Genomic DNA, 23903 nt, shown 5'->3' on the forward strand with positions numbered 1-23903 from the left:
GGACCGCGATAGTTTTTGTCTAAAATATCGAGTATAGGTATCGTAATAAAAACTATCAGACATTCCTAGTAGAATGTCCGATAATATCCGATCGGAACCGATACCCGATTTCAAATGGTAATATCGATACTAGTCCGATACTGTGGTGGTATCGGTACTGATCCGATACCAAATTAATTTATGTAGTTTAGCGATTGTAAATTTATCAAACATAGTAGGTTAACAAACGACGGTAATTTACTTTTCTACGCTAAGGCAAGTTTTTGCCTATTTCTTTGAGAAAAATTATCTTTGAACGTTTTAACTTAATCTTTGTAGTTTGTTTGAGCTTAGTAATGACGTCATTGGTATCGGATCGGACCGCGATAGTTTTTGTCTAAAATATCGAGTATAGGTATCGGATTAAAAACTATCAGACATCCCTAGTAGAATGTCCGATAGTATCGGATCGTAACCGATACCCGATTTCAAATGGTAGTATCGATACTAGTCCGATACTGTGGTGGTATCGCTACTGATCCAAACTTAAACCAGTGTACGTAATTTTAGCCTTGCTGTGCGATCCCAATGCGGCGATTTTTATCTTGAAAGTAAATGCATCACAACATAGGGAGGTTAAAAGTTAAAAGTTACCAAACATCATACACTAAAAGCAAATTTTTGCATAATAGCCTGAAAAAAAACACATTTTAAACGTTCCAATTTCTTAATTTTTGCTTGTTTGAGAACAGTAATGACGTTATTTGGCATCGGATAGGTTCGCGATAATTTTGGGGCAAAATTACGGATATCCATATCGGAATAAAATGTCTGACATCCCAACTGGTGGATAACGAACTTCGATTTTTCTCTCGGTGACAATACCTGTTGTTTTAGGCTAAAATGACTATTGGCGTCGGATTTACAACGATGCCACTGGGGTATGGGACAAGTTGAGGTTTTTTTTCCTTTATGAGTGCCCATGATTTTTCGCTTTCTGTCAACATCCTTTTTATTCTATTTTGTTCACATAGTTATGATAAAGATGGTTCTCAAACAATCATGTATGTTACCCCCTGGCCATGAAGGGACTTCAACACTGCCATTGGCAGATTCAGATTCGGATTTAATTTATTTTTGTGCATCTTTGCAAACGTTGAAGATCAAAATAACATAAAGAAATAAGACAAGGACAGCGAAAGGACCTTTCGGTCATCCAGTCGAGTTGCTCATCAGAATTACAGAAACCTTAAAATGGTTGCTTCTGTGCAAACTTAACTCTGCTGTTTAACTTTGCCTTTCGGCCCGATACCAACAGTGGTATCGCTATCGATTACGTTTAGCTGTCGATCCGATGCCCAACTTTTCCGTGCATTTTAGCCCTAGTGTTTTTTTTTTATCTAAAATTAGTGAATTACCATTCCAAATCCAAAGTATAGATTAGCTTTCTACAGATAAGGCGGATTTTAACAATCCTCAAGCGTTGCATTTGTATTTTTTTATCAACGACGTAATTTGATGAAGCCTTTACATATCGGATCGGACACCCGTCATGTACGCTTGAAATATGGAATATCGACAAAGGAATAAAATACCAAGTATCATACTTCCCTAACTCCAATCCCAACGTTTTCAGACTAAAGGAAGTCCTTATCCGAAGCCCCCTAGTGATCCGATTTTCAAAATTACTCATTAATCTTTTAGCCATGTTTAGTGTACAGAGGTTTGTCATATTGCCATTGTTTGCAACGCGAAGTGTTACTTCCACGCGTTGGAGTTGCTTTCAAATTTAAAATCTGAAGATTCGTTTTTTTTTTCTCCAACTCTTCATATAAGCAGCTCCAGGCCGAGGTTGTGATCCTTTAGGACGAAAGTAGGTCATACACTTAGACTGAAGTTATTTTACGAATTACTCGACTTGGACTTAAGTTATTTTACAAATGACTCGACTTAGACTGAAGTTATTTTACAAGTAACTCTACTTAGACTGAAGTTCTCCGTACTGTTGGCTCTCTTGAGCAGTAAGAGAATCGCTATCACTGTCTTTAGAAAGCATTACATAGACAAGTACTGGGCATTCACCATAGTGATCAATCTCAAGCTTCGTTTTTTCCTCCTCTTCTTCAGATACCGAGCTCCAGGCCGAGGTGGTGATCCGAGATCCGGTTGAGGAGACGTCGGCCGCGGATGTTGTGCTCTTCGGACTCGAGATTGTGCTCCCGCACATGACGTCACAGCTGCTTCTCTACCCAACGCTATGCAGGTAAACGACGGGAAAACTTTGTTTTTTAAGCAGTACTTTTATACCAAGTTTAGGGTTTCTGAAGCGATGGGCCCAAAACGTTTGCTTTCTGCTCGAGTTTACCAATCGATGTTTTAATTTTGCCGCGATATGGCGGGTTGAATAGGTCGGAAGAACGATTTGGTCGGTAAATAAAGCACACCAACTCAATAAAACCCACCTAACTATGAAAAGCTGGTCGACCGTAGTAAATGCACACAGTGCATATTATCGGACGTCACTTGCATGCCTTAATTAGGAAAGTTGGTACTGTTGGAGCAAGATTAAATCATAAAATTGTTTGGTGAGTACTGAGCAGTACTGATAAGCCACGTAAAAAAGTACTCATGTACTCGTGTTTAATTGGTGAGTATCCGATAATAGCCAAAGAACTTTAATCTCGAATTCATAGACCTTGAGTGTAATTATAACCTCTAAGTTCCGTTTTCGCTTTGAACTTTCCTTTTTATCGCAGCCAATACTACAAGCTGGTGACTTTTCTGTGCGAGATCTTCCCCGAGAAAGTGGAGACCCTTCCCCAACAAATGCTGCAGGCCTTCGTCCATTCGCTACAGATGGGACTCAGCTCGTATCCTTTGTGGCGTGATGTTTGTGCGCTAGCCTCTTTAAGGAACGTTTAAAAATTTGTCTGCTGCAATATCACATAAATAAATGTTTTTTTAACTGTTTGGCTGATGAGGTCTCTGTGCCAAAAAGTTAAATCGTACAGCCGACAAATATTAGTTTTGTAACTTAAGTTTAAAGTATGTGATGTCGAAAACCTAAAAAAAACGTAATGTCGAATTGTTTTGGCCAAAATTAATCCCATTTTGTTTAAATAAACAGAGGTTTTTTGAGGAAAACAGAAGAAACCAGTGCTAGATTTCCGTTTCAGATTAAAAAACATTACTAATAGTAATGATAGAAATAATTGAAATTTCTTTGACGAAATTTGTGCCCACCAGTTACGGCAACGACAACTGCAAGTTGTGCCTCGAGGCTGTCGAAAGTTTGGCGATCCAGTGTATAAAGACCAAGGAAAAGCCGTCTGAGTTGCACGTGGCCACCCTATCCTTCGTCAGGGTGAGAACATAATTATCTTTGACATTTTTAAATGCCACAATATATTTAATATTTGGGTCCACTATGGACGGATAATGAATTGCAAAGCCGTAAAGGTCAAGTAGATCGAAGTCCTTTTTATAAGACGTTTCGATACGAGCTTGTATCATCTTAAGTTAATAGTACGTTAACATTAACTGAAGATACAAGCTCATATCGAAGCGTCTTAGTCAAGATGATGGCGATCTAGTTGACCTTTTTGGCCTTGCAGTTCATTATCAGGCTATATTTAATATGGGTTTACTAACAAAAGGATTCGCTTTTATGTATGTTATTTCGTTTCAAATGATTTTTGTTTTTATCAGCATTATAGTTATAGCTTCAGCGTTTCAAAGGTATTTTGAGGGACCGAAACGGTTTCTCAACTTTTTTAAACGGTCTTTAAAATATAACCTAATTTTATACCTTTAGCAGAGAATTAACAGCTAGTAATATATGCAAGTGTTGCTCCCAGGTTTTCTCAGCTGTCATTAACCCTCAATAAAGCTGCCACCGTTTAAAACAATTTCTTGTAAACAAACAATTTTAATAACCATACAATCTGTAAAATAAAAAAAAATGTTTACAAATCGTTTATGATAGAAACATATCCTATCATCTTTTTTTACACAAATCTTCTCGAAAATCCGACGGAAGTTCTGCTTCTATAGATCAAAAAACGAACTCGATAAGCGTTTTCCAGCCACAAAAGTTCTAGTTGTTTATTGCGTTGTGCATTGTGCGTTTAACTCGGTGGTTCTCAATCTTTTATGTCTTGCGGCACCCTCAGAAATAATGAATAGTTAGCGGCACCCCTACAAGATTTTTCCGTAGGTAAATCACTAGAATGTCACAATAAACGGAACTGGAACAACATACATCAACTCTAAGCACAACGTAGGAAGTTATAATTGGATTTAATACAGTCTTACACAAAAAGTGTAAGAGTTGAGCAAAAAATCAGATTCTTGAGGATTATTAAATATCTCTCGGCACCTTTGGACATTGGAAATGGCACCCCAGACCGCGGTACCTCGGTTGAAAACCACTGGTTTAACTGTTTGCAGTTCAAACACAGTTAGTCAAGGTTTTTTGTGTTTTCCGGAGGCGATTTACGCCCTTGCCTTGTTAACCGATAAACTCTCCATTCTTTCAGATGGTCTTCGATACACTGGTCGTCCACTCTGCAGACCTCGAGCTCCTAAGGTCGGCGGGCGACGCCTTCTATTCGCTTCTGTGTTTCCATCCCGAACACGCAATGATGGTTTTCACGCAGGTATAACTTCATTACAGCGATGTCTCTACGTCTTTAAAAGTCTTTGAGTCTTTAAATGTCCTTGGATTTGTTTGCACGTCAAAAAGTTTCCAAAAAACGTGTTTTTCCAAAAGTAACCACTAAGTGAGTAAATTGACAATTTTATGAGGCTAATTTTGGTATATTATATGCTATCTTTAGCTAAACGCATGCAGTATAAGTCTTTGTGTTTTGTTTGAAACGCAACTGTTCATTTGAACGAACTTATAAGTTTAGTCCAGTTTATGCACCATTTTTGCTTCAAGATCGTTAGCTGTCAGTTAATCATTTTTAGAAATGATTTAAATGTTTTGTACCAGTTTGTCGTTAAGCATTAGAAACATTCAACTGATTCGAATCAAGAATATTTTTCACGTTTTATTTTTCACAGGAGACCCCTTTAATACAAAAGGGTTCCATCAAAGCGTAACTTTGAACTTAACAAAAGTTCTTAAATAAAATACATTAAGACGTAAATATAGTATCAAGGCCAATACAGAAGTATAAGTGTCATTTTGAACGTTTCGAATAACTCTTTTTTCAACATGGAGAGAAGGCACTGTTGAAAGTGAATAAAGAGTTCGAAAAGTTCAAAATAATACCTACTTCTGTATGGGCGTTGGTATTCTTAATACGCCTTACTACAACCCCAACCATTATGCTCCAAAAAATCCCTTGAGTTTTATTTCCAGTAGTTCTAGTTGACCTAAAACATAACGAACCGTAATCCTTGCAGATTATCCAAGGCCAGGCCGACCCGGCCTACAAGGAACGCTTGGCCGCCTCCTTCAGGGCCTTGGTTCCTGACGTCACCCAACTAGTTTCCGATCGTCCCCATCGCACCAAGTTCCTAAAAACGCTGGAAACGGTGATTTTCGATATCGGTGGCATACTGTGTGTGAAGTGACCCCCCTTACCCTATAGCAGGGGTTCTTAAACTTTTTTTACCGCGGACCCCTAAATAAATTTTGTCTCGCGTAGACCACGGTAGGAAAAAAAATTCAAAAATAACGTCAAAAATTTACGTCACAACACAAATAGACTTCATAAATCTGCTGATTTTCGTCCAAAAATGTTCAAAGTGAAATGGAGTGCATTGAGTGCAAAACCGTTTGATTATTTTTTTTTTCTGATAAATATATTACATCCTAAATGTACACTAATATTTCAATTGGGCTTTCATGGCTCCCTAAAGCTAGGTCACGGACCCCCAAGGGGTCCATGGACCCCAGTTTAAGAACCCCTGCTCTATTAGTTGTGATTTATCAACGTATTTTTTTAAGTTTTCGAAAGAAAATTGAACACCCCGTAATTTGTTATTTATTTACTTTCCTATAAGTTGTTGTTGTTGTTTTGGGAAAAAATAGAAAGGTATATTATTTATTTTATAGTCTTCTAGTCGTGTTTTTGTTCTTGAAAAAAGCACAGCAAACCTTGTAGGTGCCTTTATTACATGAACGTTGTTTATGTTTGGTTTTGATAAATAATATTAGAACCTCCAGTCTTGTATTTCACTATAGTTGCAGCTGTTCCGAAAAATAACATAGAATTTCCCTGTGCTTTTGATTCATTTAAATTTTTCTACAATTTTTTTTTTTTTGGAAAACAAAGTGGAACCCTTGCGAGTTGTTATTTATCTACTTTTTTTGTACAAGTTTTTTTTTTGAAATCAATATGAATTCCTCCCGCGTGTTTGCAACCAGGGCTGCGGAGTCGGTTAAAAATAACCACGGTCCCGCTTCCGAGTCCGACTCAGACCAAAAAATAAAAAATAACCCGAGTCCGACTCAGACCAAAAAATAAAAAATAACCCGAGTCCGACTCAGACCAAAAAATAAAAAATAACCCGAGTCCGACTCAGACCAAAAAATAAAAAATAACCCGAGTCCGACTCAGACCAAAAAATAAAAAATAACCCGAGTCCGACTCAGACTAAAAAATAAAAAATAACCCGAGTCCGACTCAGACCAAAAAATAAAAAATAACCCGAGTCCGACTCAGACCAAAAAATAAAAAATAACCCGAGTCCGACTCAGACCAAATGTGCGATTTCGTCGAATCCCGAGTCAGTGCCCGACAGCCTGTATTTCTCCAATTTACGTAACTAAAATAAGGTGAATATTCAGCAATATGCTTTAAGCGCTGTCATATAATTCTTTAAGCGCTGTCATATAATTCTAATCATGGTTGGAAAATATCCACCTTAAGCTTTTCCGGCTTTTACAATCAGTTTGCGGCCGTCAGTTTTAAAATTTGGTACTGCGCACGTCGGACTCGGGACTCGGGAAGTTTTACGTGGTCTTACTCGAATGCCTAGTCCCGATTTCGACTCCATCCAAACAAACTGACTTTGTATCCCTGATTACAACTTATCCTTTTTTTCAAGTTATTGTTTTTGAAAAAACGTAGAAATATTCACGTTATTGCCTTTTGCTGCTTTCATTTTTTTGCCGTTACTCGTGTTTGCGTCGCGTGTTTGCAATATTGCGTAGCGAAGTTATAAATGGGCCAAATTGCGCTTAAAAGGACTTTGCTTCGACATGTCGATTGCTCTCTGCTGCTCTACTTTATATTGACTCTAGAGACTGTCACTTTTTGAACCGATACTCATACCCGATTTTTTTACAATTTTGTCAACAGTAACCGATTTTTTTATATACCTGGGAAATGGTCTTGAATTAATTGAAAATAAAATCCAAATAACGTTTAGTTCATATACCTTTATTATTTATTAAACTATTATTTTGCATATTAACTCGGTGTGATGCTAAAACCCAAATTTTTTTTATTAAACATGGGTAAGCTGTTTGTTGTACAGGAAAAATTATATCATATTTTCGTACTAAAATATCGGCCTACATAAACCGATACTAATAAGCCAAATATCTGCCGATATTATCGGTAAACCCATATATCGGTCTATCTCTATTTCACTCCGAGAATAATTGCAGTCTTTAACTGCGTTTTCGGGCTGTGTTATTTGTTTTTGAATTTGGAAAAATAGGAACTTTATTTATTCTCTAATTTTGTTTATTTATGGTTTTCGACATTGTGCTCAACTCGACGTTAACAGAGGTTATTCGTTGATGTTTTACACGATTGAATTGCCAAACGAAGCCTACTTTGGAACAGTTAACATTTGTTTTTTGACACATAACCGTTTTAAGTGCCTATGCAAAGTAATGCTGCCTTGCGATTTTTGTAAAATTCCTATTTTTGGTATTGCTATATCTGTTTTCTTCCTATTTGAATAGTATTCGGATGTTTTTGTTTCTATTGGTGTTGAACAAAATGTCACATTGACAAGCAACCTAATCCGTATTATTCCATGTCTGGAATTCTGCCGACTAGTTTTTGAAATTACACGCCTTTATTTATTGTTATTTATTCACAAATCTAACTTATCGTTCGTGTCTATGTTACAGAAGACCAAATGAAAATGTTTAAATTTAGACGTTCAAGTACTTTACACAAAGACTTTAATACAGTTCTATAAAATATAAGTTATTTATAAAGGCCGCTATAACGTTCATCTGTACCCCTATGTTTTCTCTTTTTTCGTTGCATTATTTTTTTAGAGGATTCGTATTTTTAGTTTTAATCACTGATTTTATTTTCTTTCTTTAGGTTAGCAATGTAGTGTAGATTTGGCTAAATATTGTTTTTACTCTGCAATCATGGCCAAAGTTTGCCTAGACTGCTTGGCCTTCCATCTGAGGCACAATTCAATCATCATCCGCAATCGATCGATTCAATCCCACGCTGCTATCAGTGCTATTGCTACGGTGAGATATTGCCATTTAAACTATATTTGTCATCAGGGTTTTTTTTAAGGTTTGGTTTGGGTGACCGCTAAGTAGTTTTAAGAGACCGCAAGTGTTTTATTTAAATACCAAAAATTTGCAAGTCCAAAATTTGGAAAACCGCTGGAGAAATTTGGGGGACTTTTTCGGTTCCCCAAAACACCTTAAAAAACACACTGTTTGTCATTATGATAGGCATAATACCGTTCGCATAAGCCAGTGTTTCTTAATCAGGTAAATGGTTCACCTTAGGGTAAATGTTTTTTTGGGGTGACTAAAGGTGAACCGTCAGAAATGGATGATAGCTTGCGAGCAGGGCGGATATTCCCGGTGTGCTGTTATATATAGACGAGATAGTTTTTTTCGGGTGTATGAAATCTGGAGATAGATGCTATGGGTGAACAAAACTAAAAAAGTAAAAAACACTGGTATAAGCTATGACTTTTGCCAAGCGGATTGATATTTACGTTTAAAACTATTAAAACCGTCCGATTCTTTTCTAATGAAACACCCTGATTTCAAAGCAACCTTACTATCAATTTTGTTTTGTGAACAATATTCTCTATTTGTTTTCGGACATACTGTTGCACATGCGGAAACGGTCACACAGATACACACGCACACACAGAAACACGCACACACAGAAACACGCACACACAGAAACACGCACACACAGAAACACGCACACACAGAAACACGCACACACAGAAACACGCACACACAGAAACACGCACACACAGAAACAAGCACACAGAAACAAGCACACAGAAACAAGCACACAGAAACACGCACACACAGAAACAACCACACAGAAACAAAACTCACAGAAACACGCACACACCGAAACAAGCACACACGAAAACACATGCACACACCCAAAAACACGCACACACAGAAACACGCACACACAGAAACACGCATACACAGAAACGCGCACACACAGAAACACGCACACACAGAAACACGCACACACAGAAACAAGCACACACAGAAACAAGCACACAGAAACACGCGCACACAGAAACAAGCACACAGAAACACGCACACACAGAAACAACGACACAGAAACAAAACTCACAGAAACACGCACACACCGAAACAAGCACACACGAAAACACATGCACACACCCAAAAACACGCACACACAGAAACACGCACACACAGAAACACGCACACACAGAAACACGCACACACAGAAACACGCACACACAGAAACACGCACACACAGAAACACGCACACACAGAAACACGCACACACAGAAACACGCACACAGAAACAAAACTCACAGAAACACGCACACACAGAAACAAGCACACACGAAAACACATGCACACAAGCAAGCACACAGACACACTCAAGTACATACGCGTGCAAAATAAGTTCGTAAACCCGTAAGCAAAATATAGAAATTGATTATTCACGAGTGTTGCCATAATCCTTATCGCCTCCTACACAGACAAGCGAAATCGCGAAGGTGCCTTGGCTTGGAACGATCGGCGGCTTCCACACGTCTGCTGCCCTTGCAAGAGGGGTCAAGCAGATTCGCATGCCAAGAGACCTCGTCAACCGCCAGACAGAAAAGCAAATCCGATACTCACGGGATTACATCGAGTAAGTGTCCGTTGTTGTACTGAAAGTGTGTGCAGGGTTACCACCAAGTCTTTTAATATTAAAAGTATTTGAATGTCTTTGAACTTTTTGCATATTAAAAAGTTTTTGAAAGAAACTATGTTTTTACGTAAGACGTTGAATAGTCTTTGACAGTATGGCAGAGAGCTGGCGACTTGGCGACTATGTCGGCCGAAGAATCAGACAGAAAACCGAAGAAATTGGTCCAAAAAAAAAATTAAAAACAAAAAAATTTTAATTTTTTTTTTGAAAGATCGACTTTCCAAACAAACGTGTGCTTGTTCTACACATATTCAATCAATATTTTTTTTAAATGCTGATTATGTAAGAACATTTGCACTAAAATTGGCAAAAAATACTTCTTTTGGGCCATTCTGAAAAAAGTACGAAGCATGTTGTTTAGCATCAGGGAAAAGCCAGTGTTTGGCATATAGATGGGCCAAAAACGAAGAATTTACGCCAAAAATGCTTGTCACCAGAAGGCTGGCAAGATTCTGCCAGCCTGGTCTTTGAATTTATTATTTATCCAACTTGACAATTGAGATATATTTTTAAAAATTGCATTTGTAAAACGATTTTTTATTGGTTGTTGAGTTGACCATTGAAATCATGGAATACATACTGTTTTGTTTCCGAATAATATATTTAAAAAATATTAAACCGTTTAATTTTTTTACAGTTTTAAATTTACGTTGAGAGTGAGGAGTGCCTTTACTGTATGAACTGAACTAAGTTATATGTTTACTGTTTAAATTGAACTCGATTCTTGCATGCCTAAATGCTATTATATTATGAAAAAAAAATCTAAAAATCTCCGGCAGTAAATATAATGTAAAAGACAACATGTTGCTTTAAATCAGATAAATATTAATAAAAACATAGTAGGGGTTTGAAGTAAAATTCGAAGCACACCTCGCCATCACGTAAATGCGTGATTAATCGTATTGCAGGAATAGCAATATAGTAACTTGTTAGTTCACCGAAAGCCATCGCAGACTCACCGAATCTGTCGATCAATGATGCGAGCAGGACAGGCTAGAAAACCAACCAGCTTGCAGTGAGATTTGAACTCACGACCTTCGGCTGCATCATTGATCGACAAATTCGATGATTCTGCGAAGGCTTTCGGTGTACTTATGATACGTAAACCGTAATCGTTGGTCAAAACCAGCTTTAAAAGAGCTAGATGACAGTTGTTAACACATGTGTGTGCATGTTTCATTGAATAAGTAACTTGTTTGTATTTCTTGGAAGCGAGAAAATCGAAGAGTACGATCTAAGCGTTCGAAGGCTCGCCACAATAATGGGCCACGATCCAAAGACGTTCACAGAGGCCGACGTAAAAGTGGGTTTTTCGTGTGTTTTTTTTATAATCTGTTCTCAGCTTTTTTAAATGACCGCGCTGTGTGACCTGCTTGTTAATTTTCTTTTGCTAGTCGGTGCAAAATTAACTTGGTGCGCTGTTTCTTAGTGCTTTGCCACCTTGTTTAGTAAATATTTCAATTTTCAAACCCCCTTTTTTCTGAACTAATCAAGGATCAAATACTAATTGTTTTTTGAAATTACCCTGCAATATTTAGTAGTCATACACACCGTCAGTAAATCTCGTGCAAAAAATGTTAAATTTTAATATTGTTGTCTAACAAATGTAATTTGTCAGCAAACGAATTTAAAGATATAAGGTTAAACTTCCCTTTAACGAAAAAAAACAACCAATCTACAAAAATGTAACCATTTCGGATACGGGTCGTTTTATTATTAACCTTATAGCTGAGACGAACTTCTTTTATTTATATGAAAAATTTCTAAAAAAAAGTCACATAATATGCTTGTCTCTAATTTCAATTTTTTTGATTTTTAGAAATCAATCCATTATCTCTTTCCCAGCAGTATTTACACATTAAGAGCTAGACCTTCGATTGAGGTAAGGCTGGTCTCCTGTTAAAGGTACAGTAAGTAAACTTTTCGGCTTACTATTTTATTATTTTGCCATAATTATGTTTTATGCCATGTGTATTCGTTGTGCAATAGTTAGATAAAACTTGATTTATTTTGTTGCAGCATCCAGCAGAGCTCTTCCCGCAAGAAATCGGTAAGTTCAGCGGGATTAAAAACACGGAAACGATTTCGCATACAAAAAAGCCATAAAAATTAACCTAAACACATTCATAAATATAGTACTGTAATTTGGCCTTTAAGGTTGAACTGGTTAACGGTATAACGTGTGGACACTGGTGGTTATTATCAAATCAGTCAACTGCTTAATATTTATGTGCAAGCGGAAAAGTATTATATGGCTAAAGTTTTTTGACTAAACTGTCTTTCTTTCTTCTACGAATCATTTGATTGGTCGAGTTATTTCGTTATACTCTTCCGTTCAAAAAACAAATTTAATTGTTTTAAATATAAAAAAATAACATATTTTATCCAACACAAAAATTACCCATTTATTCAGGCGATCTGTTAAATCAGGAATAGAAACGCCCAGGTCCAGCATTTTTTTCATTGTTGTCTTTTTGTCCGGACTGAAAACTTTTTAGTCGACCCAAAACGGTGGCTGATAGCAGTCAGGCCAAGTCGTAGCTAATGTGTGGATATTTCACTTTCATATTTCAACAAATCGCACTCAACTGCGCCAAAATTAAAGAGTGAGACGGGATCTAAATTGCCGTCGTTCTATTCAGAAGGTTACATCAGGCATACGTCAATAAAAGAGACCGCTTTGTTTGGCCCGCAAAAAGCACGTTCGCAACGCCCTAAAATTACGTGCTCCTGGCAAGCAAACGAAGATTTTTTGCATATAAGGAAAAACTGAAGACATGTAGCATTAACCGAGCGCGGGTTGGGGTTTACCTTAAACCGTGTAAAGTTCCGCCTACCAGGTATATCAACAATAGTTGTGGAAAATAGTTATGAAAAAAACAATTGGACAATTGGATTAAAACAATTGGATTAACTAAGTCTGTTTGGCATGATATGTTTATAGAAAGAGAAGACACGAGTATTAGGATATATTTTATTTAATAAAAACTGCTAGTGTCTGAGTTCAAAACAAAACGTTTTACGTCAAGTGTATAATACTTTTTTGAAAGTAGCCCCTAAAACGGTGTTTTTCAACACATGAGTAGCGGCTCAAGATACGGTGCCATTAGATTTGGTTGGGTCTACCACTGCAATACTTCATGAAAGTGGGTGTCGACTGAAGTCTTTATCAGTTAACAGAAAATAACCACAATGATGGTTACAAAAACCTTAATTCGAATGAATATACACAAAGTTACCAACACTAATAATAATTAACACAGCATAAATATAAAACCTAACTTACACCGTAACAAAATTTAGAAGTTAACAGTAACAAGGGCACGTCCCAAATGAAGGACAAATGAGACAGGTTTATGCTCTAGGCCGGTCATGTTCAAATGGCGGATCGCGATCCGGTTCCGGATCTTTTCAGCGTTTTGAGCGGATCTTCTAATGTAGTCTTAAAAAATATACTTTCTACAGTGTTTTCATGTGAATACAAATTGTCAGTGTTAATGATTTTTTGTAAAAAATCTAGCATAGAACGAGACTCCCAAATGCTAATCTTTGTGAGCGTTTGAGGATATCAGTCAGTGACAGAAAGCTCCAATTCGATGCTATTGTAAGACCTAAAGTCTAAAACAGGGGTCGGCAACCTACGGCCTGCGGGCCGGATGCGCCCCGCCAATGTAATTTATTCGGCGCGCCTCTTTGACAAACGAGATACGAGTCCATTTCAAATACTTTTTGACTATTTTAACTCGTAAGTGCGAAAAATTTTCCCGCTCAGCGAATCATCTTTTTGCGTCCGGCTTGTTTACGTTTTTATGCGATCTTTTGAACTAGATCAGCGCTTCGTTACCGTTAATGGAAAACGCATTCAAAAATGTTGGACATATATTTTTTAACATTGTGTATTTTCGGCAATGTAATAAAAACTTCCAAGAAATTTAAAAGAAATGCCGGTCTACCTAAAAATATCGCGCTCGCTTCTCTCGCCACGTGCGCCCTGACTTACAAAGGTTAACAAACACTAAAAAGGATTAACTATTAAACTTATCGCGTTTACATAAATAAAGCACCGTAAAATTAAAGCGTGTCCAATATGTTTACTATTCGTATTTGGTGGATCATCATGTTGTCAGGTTGGGCTGTGGTGGATCATGGCAGAAACCATTTGAACACCCCTGCTCTAGGCAAAGCGCGCCACTAGGAGGAGTGTTTAATTAAATAAAGCACGAAGGTTAACACTTCACATATTTCGATTTATTGATATGGGTTCTACCACCGAGGCTTAATGAATCCGATGAGGACTACCACCGAAGTCTAGAGCAACTGAAGATGAAATGCAGGAAGTCCTGTTTTCCCGCTGGCCTCACGGATTACAACCTTAATGAGGCTAAATCGTGGACCGAGAGACTCCGACACACTAAAGAAAAGACGAAAGACCGTGTTGTCGCATGGGCTACTCCATTCGCTCATCTACTCAGGCTCTCAAACAAAGAAAAGGCGCTTCAACCACGAGTTAAAATAGTATACAAAAGGCCTCATACACTCGGTAACCTTCTTACTAACTACCGACAACTTGCGCACACCTTTGGCAAGCAATGCAGTCGGTTTGTCAACGCCGTGCGGCAAATGCGCACTCTGCGGTCACCATGGGGGACACAAAGGGATGGTTGGTGAATCGAGTAAACTTAAGGCTGCAGGTAAGACCATAGAGCTCCGGCAAAGCCTTAATTGTAGAAACCACGGAATTTACGTGGCAACGTGCAACATCTGCTCTGCCCAGTACGTCGGTCAAACCAAGAACAGGTTTTCTGTTAGGTGGAACGCACACCGAACGACCTGGAATACATTTAACTCAGCAACAACAAACGACAACGCAGCGCTGCTTCACCACTACGCAACCTACCATGGCGAGAAGTTAAAGAAACATCCGCATATTGCCGAATGTTTTACGGTAATTTTCGTTGAAGAGCCAGACACCAGCAAGCTCGATGAATGTGAGGCTAAATGGCTCAAACTCACCAGAGCCTCAATTAACATTCAAAAAATGATATTGCCCCAAATTCGGTAGCCTTTTTATATATATTTTTATATATATCTTTGCGGATTTGTTTTTTCGTTTTTGCGTTGTGCCGTTCCATTTCGGAATGTGAGTCATATCCGTTTTCTTGTCTAACTGTGGTTTTAGGTTTGTTTTTGCCTTTCCACCTTTTCTTATCTACCGTGTTTTGCTACGTAACTGATTCTCATACCGCTTCCCTCTGGGCCGTGTTTTTATCAGTGGCTTTCTGTGGCCGCTACACGTATCGCATGCTCCTTTTGCTTTTGTTTTACAGTAGTGGTTGGGGTTTATACGCAGACTGTCTTTGTCTTTGTTCATCTTGGATGTATTTATTTTACATTTATATTTTAATATTTTAATTTTTTACTATTTATTTGTACAGACAAACTGATGATGCCATTTATAGGCGAAATGCATATTTGTATTAAAGTTTTACACCTTGCTGACTGATTTTTGTTCGGAGCGGTGCGCTTCTCAAGCTTTTATTAATAAATTTTAGAACTTTTATCGTCGGCATTATGTGTTCTGTTGGAGGGCCAGATTCTGTTGTTAATACACATACAAAGCTTAGAAATATTTTTACATGTATTTTTATGAAAATAATCAAGTCAAATGAATTCGAAGCTAAATTTTAAATCCGGCCCGCAATCACCAGTCCTTACAGTTTCCCGTCATGACAAAAGTGTGGTGGCCCGTGTCCCATAAATATGGACTACTACACGTACAACATATCGGTATAGGGACTATACCTATACGCCAGGGGTAGGCAAACTGCGGCTCGCCGGCATGTTTTACGGGGCTCTTCTAGTCAATTCGTAAAATTCCAGAATAATTGTTAAGGCTACCAAGATGCTGTTTATGAACGTTTCTCTCTTTTTCTTTTCGTTGTTTAGGCAAGCATTTCGTTTATGAATTATGACGTAACACTAGACATAGAATCCGAACAGTTGTTAACAAAAGACTGATATTGATAAATATTGTGCGTGGTATTTTGTTATTACCGTTATTACTATTGTGTTAATTATTACCGTTTTGTTATATTACAATTCGGTTATTATTGTTGAACTGGCATTATTTAACGTTTTTGTATTGAAATAATTTTTAGGCTCTCTGGTACTTGTATTTTCTGCAAATAGTTCCTACTTATTGCCAATCCCTGGTATAGTCTATCAGCTCTGATCCAAAACTACCAACCATACGTAATATGGACTTTTTATCCGTCTCAGTGCTTGACGCGTACGACTCCGGGCGGCCGAAGCACTTTCTCTTTTACACACTGAAGGATCCCTTCTACACTTGCCTGCATGAAATCTACGACAAGCTGCTTAAAGCGCAGAAAATCGACGACGTGCGCACCGCCAAGGGGCTAGGACCGGAAAAAGTGCTGTGAGTGAGCTTGGAGCTCTCTGTGTAGCAGGGTTATAGCAGTGATTCCAAAATTCCCAAGTTCCCAAACAAAAATGTGCCTCGAAAGATCGTCAAGTGTGCCGCAAAAGTTTTTGTAATTTTGGAACAGAGAGTATTTGTATTACCAATAGGCATACACGCAAGTGCTTTAGGCTTAAATTTGCACTATTCAACACAAATTAATAATTTTGAGACATTTACATATAGTTTGTTGTTCTGTTTAAAGTGTGCCACGAAATAGTGAAGATTTTGTTAGTGTCCCGCCAGCCAAAAAAGTTTGGGAGCCACTGGATTATAGGGATGTCCAAAACTTGTGATTTTATTCCGTGACCCGATATTTGGGGGAAAAATATCGCGATTCGATCCGATATGAAATAACGTTATTATTATGCTCAAACAAGCAAAATTATGAAATTAAAACGCTCAGAGTTATTTTTTTAGGTTATTAGGATACAATTTGCATAACGGTATTTTCAGCTAGAGCAAATTTAACCCATCAATTATAAAGGGTTCTTCTGACAAATATGTATTCAGCGCCGACGTTTCCATTACCTATACGGGTAATCTTCTTCAGGGCAATAAACTTGTAACCTTACGATAAAAACACTTGTACCTTTACTTCAACTCATCGTAACTTGTTTCACTGCAGCTTGGTAATGAATTGGTGTCGATCTACTCGACATTTTTGACTTGGCAATTCATTATCAAGCTTACAGACATTACAGACCCGTGAATAGTTTTCCCAGCTGTATTTAACTGTAGATGCTGAATAAATGAATGTTTTTTTGTTTTGTTTTTCAAGAAACCTGGACAGATCCAGTTGGATTACGCAAGATCAGCTCGAAAAACGATTTGAAAAAATGACTGGAAAATTGGTTAGTGACTTTTGCACAACAACAAATGGACGCTGGTTCTAAATCGTATATGGGCCGACTTTGCATAAAGTTTCTCGCTGGGTCTCTATTACGTGGGTTTATTAAAATGTTTACAATGGTTGCTGTCAGGCGGGCAACCGATGTTTTCCCCCTGAGAAATATTCTCTTTCGGCCACTATGCTCTAAGTAGGGATGTCTGATACTGGGTATTTTTTCGCAAAACTGATATTAGACATTTTGTGCAACAGTACCACCATCATTTACCAAATGACTTCATAACTATGGGACAAATAGGCAAAATGAAAAAAAAAAATTTATGGAATTTTTTTTTTATAAATTCATATAGAATCTTTATTAATTTTTTTCTAGGTTGGCGAAGCCAAAAAAATTTGTATAACTGAAAAGCTTATTTAGCTTCATGGTTACAATGTTATTTTGTATTAACATACCTTTTAAAGTGAAAAAAGCCCATTTATATCGCAGGCCATGGCTCAAATGCCTGAATTAGTTTGCCCAAGTGACATCTCTTCTACCTTTATGTCGACAGCACGAGTCCCTGATCGCCCAGCTGGAACGTTTGGCCGAGGAGCCGTACGCTTACATGTTCGAGGATCTGATAATGTCCTACCGCGTCGAACACGTCAGCAAGACAATGGCAGAAATTGGACTACCCGAGGTATGTTTGAAGCTCATAATGGAAATAGTCATTGAAAAGTAGTGAGTTTAGTCATCTCCATTTGTTTTCACCCCCAGTTTCGACAAAATTTGTTTTATTGGGCAAAAAGCGTTGCCTTGGGTCGCAAAAAAATGGCTAAAGTGCCAATAAATTTTGCTATCCCACAATAAATGACGCTTTAAACTGTTACGGGTTTTATTTCCGTTTCTATGATATCAAACACATCTCATATCTCTAAACAAACCTTTACTGAGTCAAATGTTGGCTAAATAGCAACGGCAAAGCGCATTTTACCGGTCTGAAAAATGTCGTTTTTTGTGGTCTAATCATTTTAATACATTGTACCGGCAGGACCTTTTCCGGCACTGTCGTATCGTTAAATTTAGTTCAGTGTTTCTCAACTCATGGGCGTTTTATTTGGTAGGGTCGCCAACGGCGATAGTTCACATGCTTAAAATTATTGCGATTGGTCTTGAGTAACTTTTTTTTAAATGTGAGAGAATTGAAAAGGAAAATGACGAATGCATGGCGCATATTAATTAAAACAATTGTTATTACTGTTTTCTTGTTTGTGTTTTGTCCACTTAAGCTTATTTCGGGGAAGAGAATTGGGTCGCCAAAGCCCCGCTGTAATACTTTTGCTAAGAAGTTGAGTCGCCGCGAAAAGCAAATAGGAAGTAATGTCTTGATTTTACAACTATTGGTGTTTTTAGATGCATGAGTACGAGGGTTGTTCAAAAAATTCTTTTTAGTCCACCTGTTAGTTTTTGTCTAAAAAACCCACAAACCAAATCTGAGCACGTTTGGTTCAGTATTAACTATGCTATACGTCAATTTAAAAATTCAGGTTTAGGTTAATGTTTTCGGTTTGCGGCATTTTTAGACGCAACCTAACTAAAATCCGACAAAAAAGTGTTTTTTTGTTAGCAATCCTAATGAGTATAGGTTCAAACAAGGAGACTTAAAATACATCAACTCGCATCTTATTATACCATTTAATTTGTAACAAAAATGTAGTGTTTTTTTAAACAATTCATGCGTTTATTTCTTTAAAGTTTAAATTAGGCAAATCGAAACTCGACGGAGGCGATGTAAAGCGAAAGCATTTAGATTTATTACTCGTAAAATAAAATAAAACACTACTTAGTTCCATACGCCCAGCGTACTTTGAAGCGCAGACCTCCTGTTATTATTGTTTTTGCGTCAGTAACACGCTTTTGCGAGCATGTGCCTGTGGATATGTTAGACGTCACCATTCTTATCTCCTTTTACTCGCGCTTGTGCTTTTACGTGCATTTTAATTATTTTCATTTATACTATGGCCTGATGAAGCTTGGTTGTGCGAAAGAATTTAAATACATGTCGAAAATTTAATACAATTTGTCTTTACATGGTGCCACCTGATTCCTCTATTTAGAGTTAGACAAATACTTCCATTTACAAACACTTAGAACTACTAATCCAATGCCACAATTCTAATCCAATGCCACAATTCGATAAAAACCTGTCTAAAAGCGAAATTCCATTGAATTGCGAAGGCCGTTGTTCTTTCGATCCAAGCCAAAGGCAAAAAGCAGTTTTTTTCCTGCTATGTTTTCAGATCCAAAAAGGCAAAAAGGGCGCTGAGTACGTTGTTTGCCAAGGGCATCGAAAGACAGCGGTGGCGACCGTCAAGCTCCTTACCAAGGGAAGCGGAAAAATCCAAGTCAACGGCGAAACCTTCGACGACTTTTTCCCGCTCATTCGCGACAGGTGTGTTCGATCAATACCTGACTTGGTTGGCCCGTCGTGGAATATACATTTACTAATGGCAGCATTTTCAGTTATACACATCGCTTGGTTAGTTCTGTTCGTGCTTTAAGTGTTGCTGTCCAACTAGAACGCCACACTTGTAAGTAGGGATGTCCGACACATTTTATCGCGATATCCGATGTTATTGACGTCAATTATATATGGATACCAAATGACGTCATAAGTATGCTCAAATGGCAGCTTCATTGGGTTTCTATGGCTGGTGGCTCGTCTTGGATAATTATATACACTGCTTGGTTAGTTCTGTCATTGTGCTTTTCGAAAGTCGTGCTATTCAATCATAACGCCACACTTGAAGTTAGGGATGTCCGAGTCATTTTCCCGATACCGATACCCGGTATGGACGTAAAGTATCAATCATAATAATATTTGATTAAAACGTTCAAACCTATTTTTTCAGGTTATTAGACTAAAATTTGCTTGAGCGTAAATAAGTTCAACCAGATCCAGTTGTTAACCTACTATACTTTTATATAAATTTGCCTTTCAAGCTAGAAATCATTGCGTTTGATCGCAAATCGTGGCTGAAGTTGTGTATAAATTTCGTATCGAATCTGTATCGCTAATACCCTAGTATCGGACGAGCAATGCCGCGGAGTCGGAGTCGGACTCGGGACTCGGAACTCGAGTAAAACCACGTAAAGCTACCCGAGTCCCGAGTCCGACATGCGCATGCGTAGTACTAAATTTTAAACTGATATGGCCGCCAACTGGAAATTGTAAAGGTGGAATATTTTTCCAACGATGTATATATTGCGCGTGGATGAGTTATACGACACCCCTATAAGTGGATTTCTGAATGTCCACGTTATTTTACTTACGTAAATTGGCGGAATACTGGCTGTAGAATCAGGGCCGGACTCGGGACTCGACGAAATCGCATATTGACCGGAGTCGGACTCGGATTTATTTTTAACCGACTCCGCAGCCCTGCGGACGAGTACGGTTATGACCACTTGGTATCGGGTATCGGCTCCGACCATATTTTTATCGGACATCGTAGTGCGTACTACTTAGATTTGCCCACGGAAAGGTTTTGTTAGATCCTTGCTAATGACCCCCATCATATTAAGTTGTATATAGCTTAACTTTCGTGCTCAGTTGATAAAGCGACGGTCTTCGGATGGCTGAGGTCGTGAGTTCAAACCTCACCACAGGCTAGAATTTGCTGAAAAAATCCTGACTATGCCGATTAATTTCGGCAATAGCCATTTCAAAGGCACTTGGCGTCACCCTGTAAAGTTTCAAAACAACTTACAGCTTTTACGAATTGGATGTGATTTTTGTTGCTTCCGGCTGTGGCGCAGAAAACTTTAGTTTATTGTCACATCACGATTCCTATTGGAACACGGTTTTCGACACTTTACTTTCGATGTTGATTTATCAACGAACCAATAGCCCTTGACAAGTAAAAGCGATGCGTGAATGACTATTTTCGTTTACGTTCAGTGGCGCCAAAACCTCTTATAAGCTATTTCGTACAAACATTTGTCAAGCATTTACAAATTTCGAAATAAGTTACTCTTTGATGGATTAGGTAGTAATCTTAGACATTTTTAATTATACAAATTTTACAATTAATATTGTCGTTCACGCTCGTGAAACATACAAATGGCCGCTATATACACCAACAGAACTGCAGTCAAGGTTTCGCAAAATTATAAAAAGTGTGGTCCACTGCCTATATAAGTCCAAAAATATTGTCACAAAAATTAGATTTGTTGTGCATTGCCCGTGGTCACAAAGTTTCAAAAAAACCAATCCCTTGTCATGGATAGAACTGGACTACACAGCAATCAACTATTATGGTAAACCAGGAGTCACCATAAAAAAAGAAAACCATAAAAGCCGAATATTTTTGGTTGCATTTCCATGCTGAGAGCCGTAATATATTTTTTAACATCTAATTCTAGATTAAGCGCTACTAAGTTCGCAAAACTTTGATTACTGAGATTTTTCACCAAAACGGCCACGACAAAAACGAACCGGGGAAAATATTACTATTATACTGGTTAAAAAAATACTGCTTAAAAGGGGTCATGGGCTCATGGCCGCGTGGAGCTTCATTCAAGTCATAATAGGAAATAATAGCTTAGATTTATTTTGCCTATCAAAAGAGCCATATGGCGTTCTCAAATAAGCCATAAATGGCTCGCGAGCCATAGGTTCCCGGTCCCTGTGCTAAACCTTTCATTCGCGCCACAGAGAGATCGTCATTTCGGCGTTCAACCTATTCGGGCTAAACCGACACTTTGACGTCGAGGCTCGCGTGGCCGGTGGCCTTCAGGGCGAGTGGGAACGGGCCGACTCCCCCCAGAACTGGACCACCCCCAAGGGCGCGATGGCGGGGGCCGTGAGGCTGGGCATCTGTCGCGGCCTGCAGTGCTTTCTCGAGCCCGAACAGCGAGAGGAAATGCGTCGAGGTAGGTTGGATCGACACATTTCTTGTATTTTCATTTTACTGCTTTAACGCTAGTTTGTACAATGATGACTGTATGGATGTTCGATAGTATCGGATTCAAGTAACGATTTTTGGTGATTTTAAAAAATCTACTTTTCATCAGGAATTAACCGGATTTTTCGTCAGAAACAAGTTAGAACGGCTTTAAGCTGGTTTAATCCAGAATTTGGTACAATAAGAAGCAAATTTTTTGTAACCGCTATTTATTACAAGAATACGTTAATCGCAAATTCATTTTAAAAATACTTTCTCTGCTTTGTTTGTTTCGAAAATTCGACAAAGAAATGGTTGTTAATTAAAAACATTTTTTTTTGCTAGCGGCCCACCAAAAAATCATAAAAGGCCCACATTTAGGCCGTGGCTCATATTTTGCCGACAATGCTCCAAGTGCCACCTTTTTTTAAAACAACTCCGCCTCTCGGAAAAAATCGCCTAAAAGCTAACCTGTGCTAGTTTTCCAGTTTGACAACGACAAATAACCCTCCTATTTTACTTTACTCTTCGCGAAGCCGGTCTGTTGACGCGCGATCCGCGGGTAAAGGAGCGTAAGAAGCCGGGACAATGGAAAGCCAGGAAGAAGTTTACTTGGAAGAAGCGATAGTTGAACGAACATCCCAAGCTCGTTCTTTTTGTGCCATCCCCGAAAGTGGACAGTCAAGCCTGGCTTAGAGATCGTCGTTTTAGGAAGTTGTTTGGAAGTTCATGTCGCCGGGCTATTGTGGCCTTGTCGAAATAAATTGAACGTTGTGTGTTGCAGTCGTGATTGTTTTGCTTTCAGAAGGTGGTTGATCGGTTCTGTTCATGTATTTTTGTATCAGTTAGCTACATCGGTACATCTGTTGCGCAATTTTGTTGCGCCAGGTACATCTATCGAACTATTAAGGACCGCTACAATGCTTTTAAGGGTGTTTGAGCAGGGCTTTTTATTTTCCTAAAGTCAGATACTTTGTTCTCAACATGAACAAAACCATACCGGTAGCCTACCAAGAAGCTCTGCTAAACTATCTTTTTGTGGTACAAAACTTTATAAACTGAGAAACAAAGCTTGTCCACAATTTTCCCTAGATAGTCTGCTGTGTATATACAAGCAGAAACGACTTACCGGAAAATTTTCAGTAAACATGGTAGGCTAATTGTGTCACATGCTCACATATTAAGTTAAATTAAAAAAAAATAAAATAAAAAAATCAATTTATAAAATACAGACATATTTTCAATGTTATATTTAAAAGTAAAAAAGGAAATCTTACCATCAAAATGAGAAAACCATTTTAACGAGACAAATGATTTGCGAATACATTTCAATAACCTAGTGAAAGCAAAAAATGTAGCCTAGTCTGGGAGTAGCCATTGCCCGGAGTCAATTATAATTGATAAACACAATTTTAGTTCGATAGTCGGGAAATAATTTTATGCCATATGTAAGTATTTCCTTAGTGCGGTTATTTTTATATTTAAAGCGGAATCATTGTGCGACATTCTTGAACAA

General features: G+C 38.1%; 2 protein-coding genes and 1 pseudogene across 2 annotated transcripts in view; all 3 read left to right on the forward strand.

Moving 5' to 3' along the window:
• The window catches only part of LOC146137632 (exportin-4-like), a 35467-nt gene extending 29779 nt beyond the window's left edge, over positions 1-5688 (forward strand). The window contains exons 19-23 of the mRNA XM_083393542.1: positions 2107-2242; positions 2736-2849; positions 3226-3343; positions 4518-4637; positions 5392-5688. Of these exons, the coding sequence (XP_083249668.1) occupies positions 2107-2242; positions 2736-2849; positions 3226-3343; positions 4518-4637; positions 5392-5562 (659 nt within the window). The 3' untranslated portion in view covers positions 5563-5688. The remainder of the gene's footprint in view (positions 1-2106; positions 2243-2735; positions 2850-3225; positions 3344-4517; positions 4638-5391) is intronic.
• A 2634-nt stretch (positions 5689-8322) lies between these two features.
• Positions 8323-23159, forward strand: LOC146137634 (small ribosomal subunit protein uS9m-like). The gene is made up of 11 exons (XM_083394163.1): positions 8323-8440; positions 9916-10070; positions 11343-11433; positions 11950-12012; positions 12150-12180; positions 16410-16569; positions 17393-17465; positions 18013-18141; positions 19742-19893; positions 22159-22376; positions 22924-23159. Exons 1-11 carry the CDS (start codon positions 8333-8335, stop codon positions 23013-23015), a joined length of 1272 nt encoding a protein of 423 aa, XP_083250289.1. The 5' UTR covers positions 8323-8332; the 3' UTR covers positions 23016-23159.
• On the forward strand, positions 14454-15192 carry LOC146137635 (uncharacterized; annotated as a pseudogene).
• Positions 23160-23903: the final 744 nt, after the last annotated feature.

This window comes from Ascidiella aspersa, chromosome 7, assembly GCF_963924565.1.
Source record: "Ascidiella aspersa chromosome 7, kaAscAspe10.2, whole genome shotgun sequence".
Classification (NCBI taxonomy): domain Eukaryota; kingdom Metazoa; phylum Chordata; class Ascidiacea; order Phlebobranchia; family Ascidiidae; genus Ascidiella; species Ascidiella aspersa.

Coding starts and splice junctions, on each gene's coding strand:
- LOC146137634 (XM_083394163.1), top strand. CDS start 8,333: ATGGCCAAAGTTTGCCTAGACTGCTTGGCCTTCCATCTGAGGCACAAT. Junction 17,466..18,012: donor AAAAAATGACTGGAAAATTG/GTTAGTGACTTT, acceptor TTATGTCGACAG/CACGAGTCCCTGATCGCCCA. Junction 22,377..22,923: donor GCGAGAGGAAATGCGTCGAG/GTAGGTTGGATC, acceptor CTCTTCGCGAAG/CCGGTCTGTTGACGCGCGAT.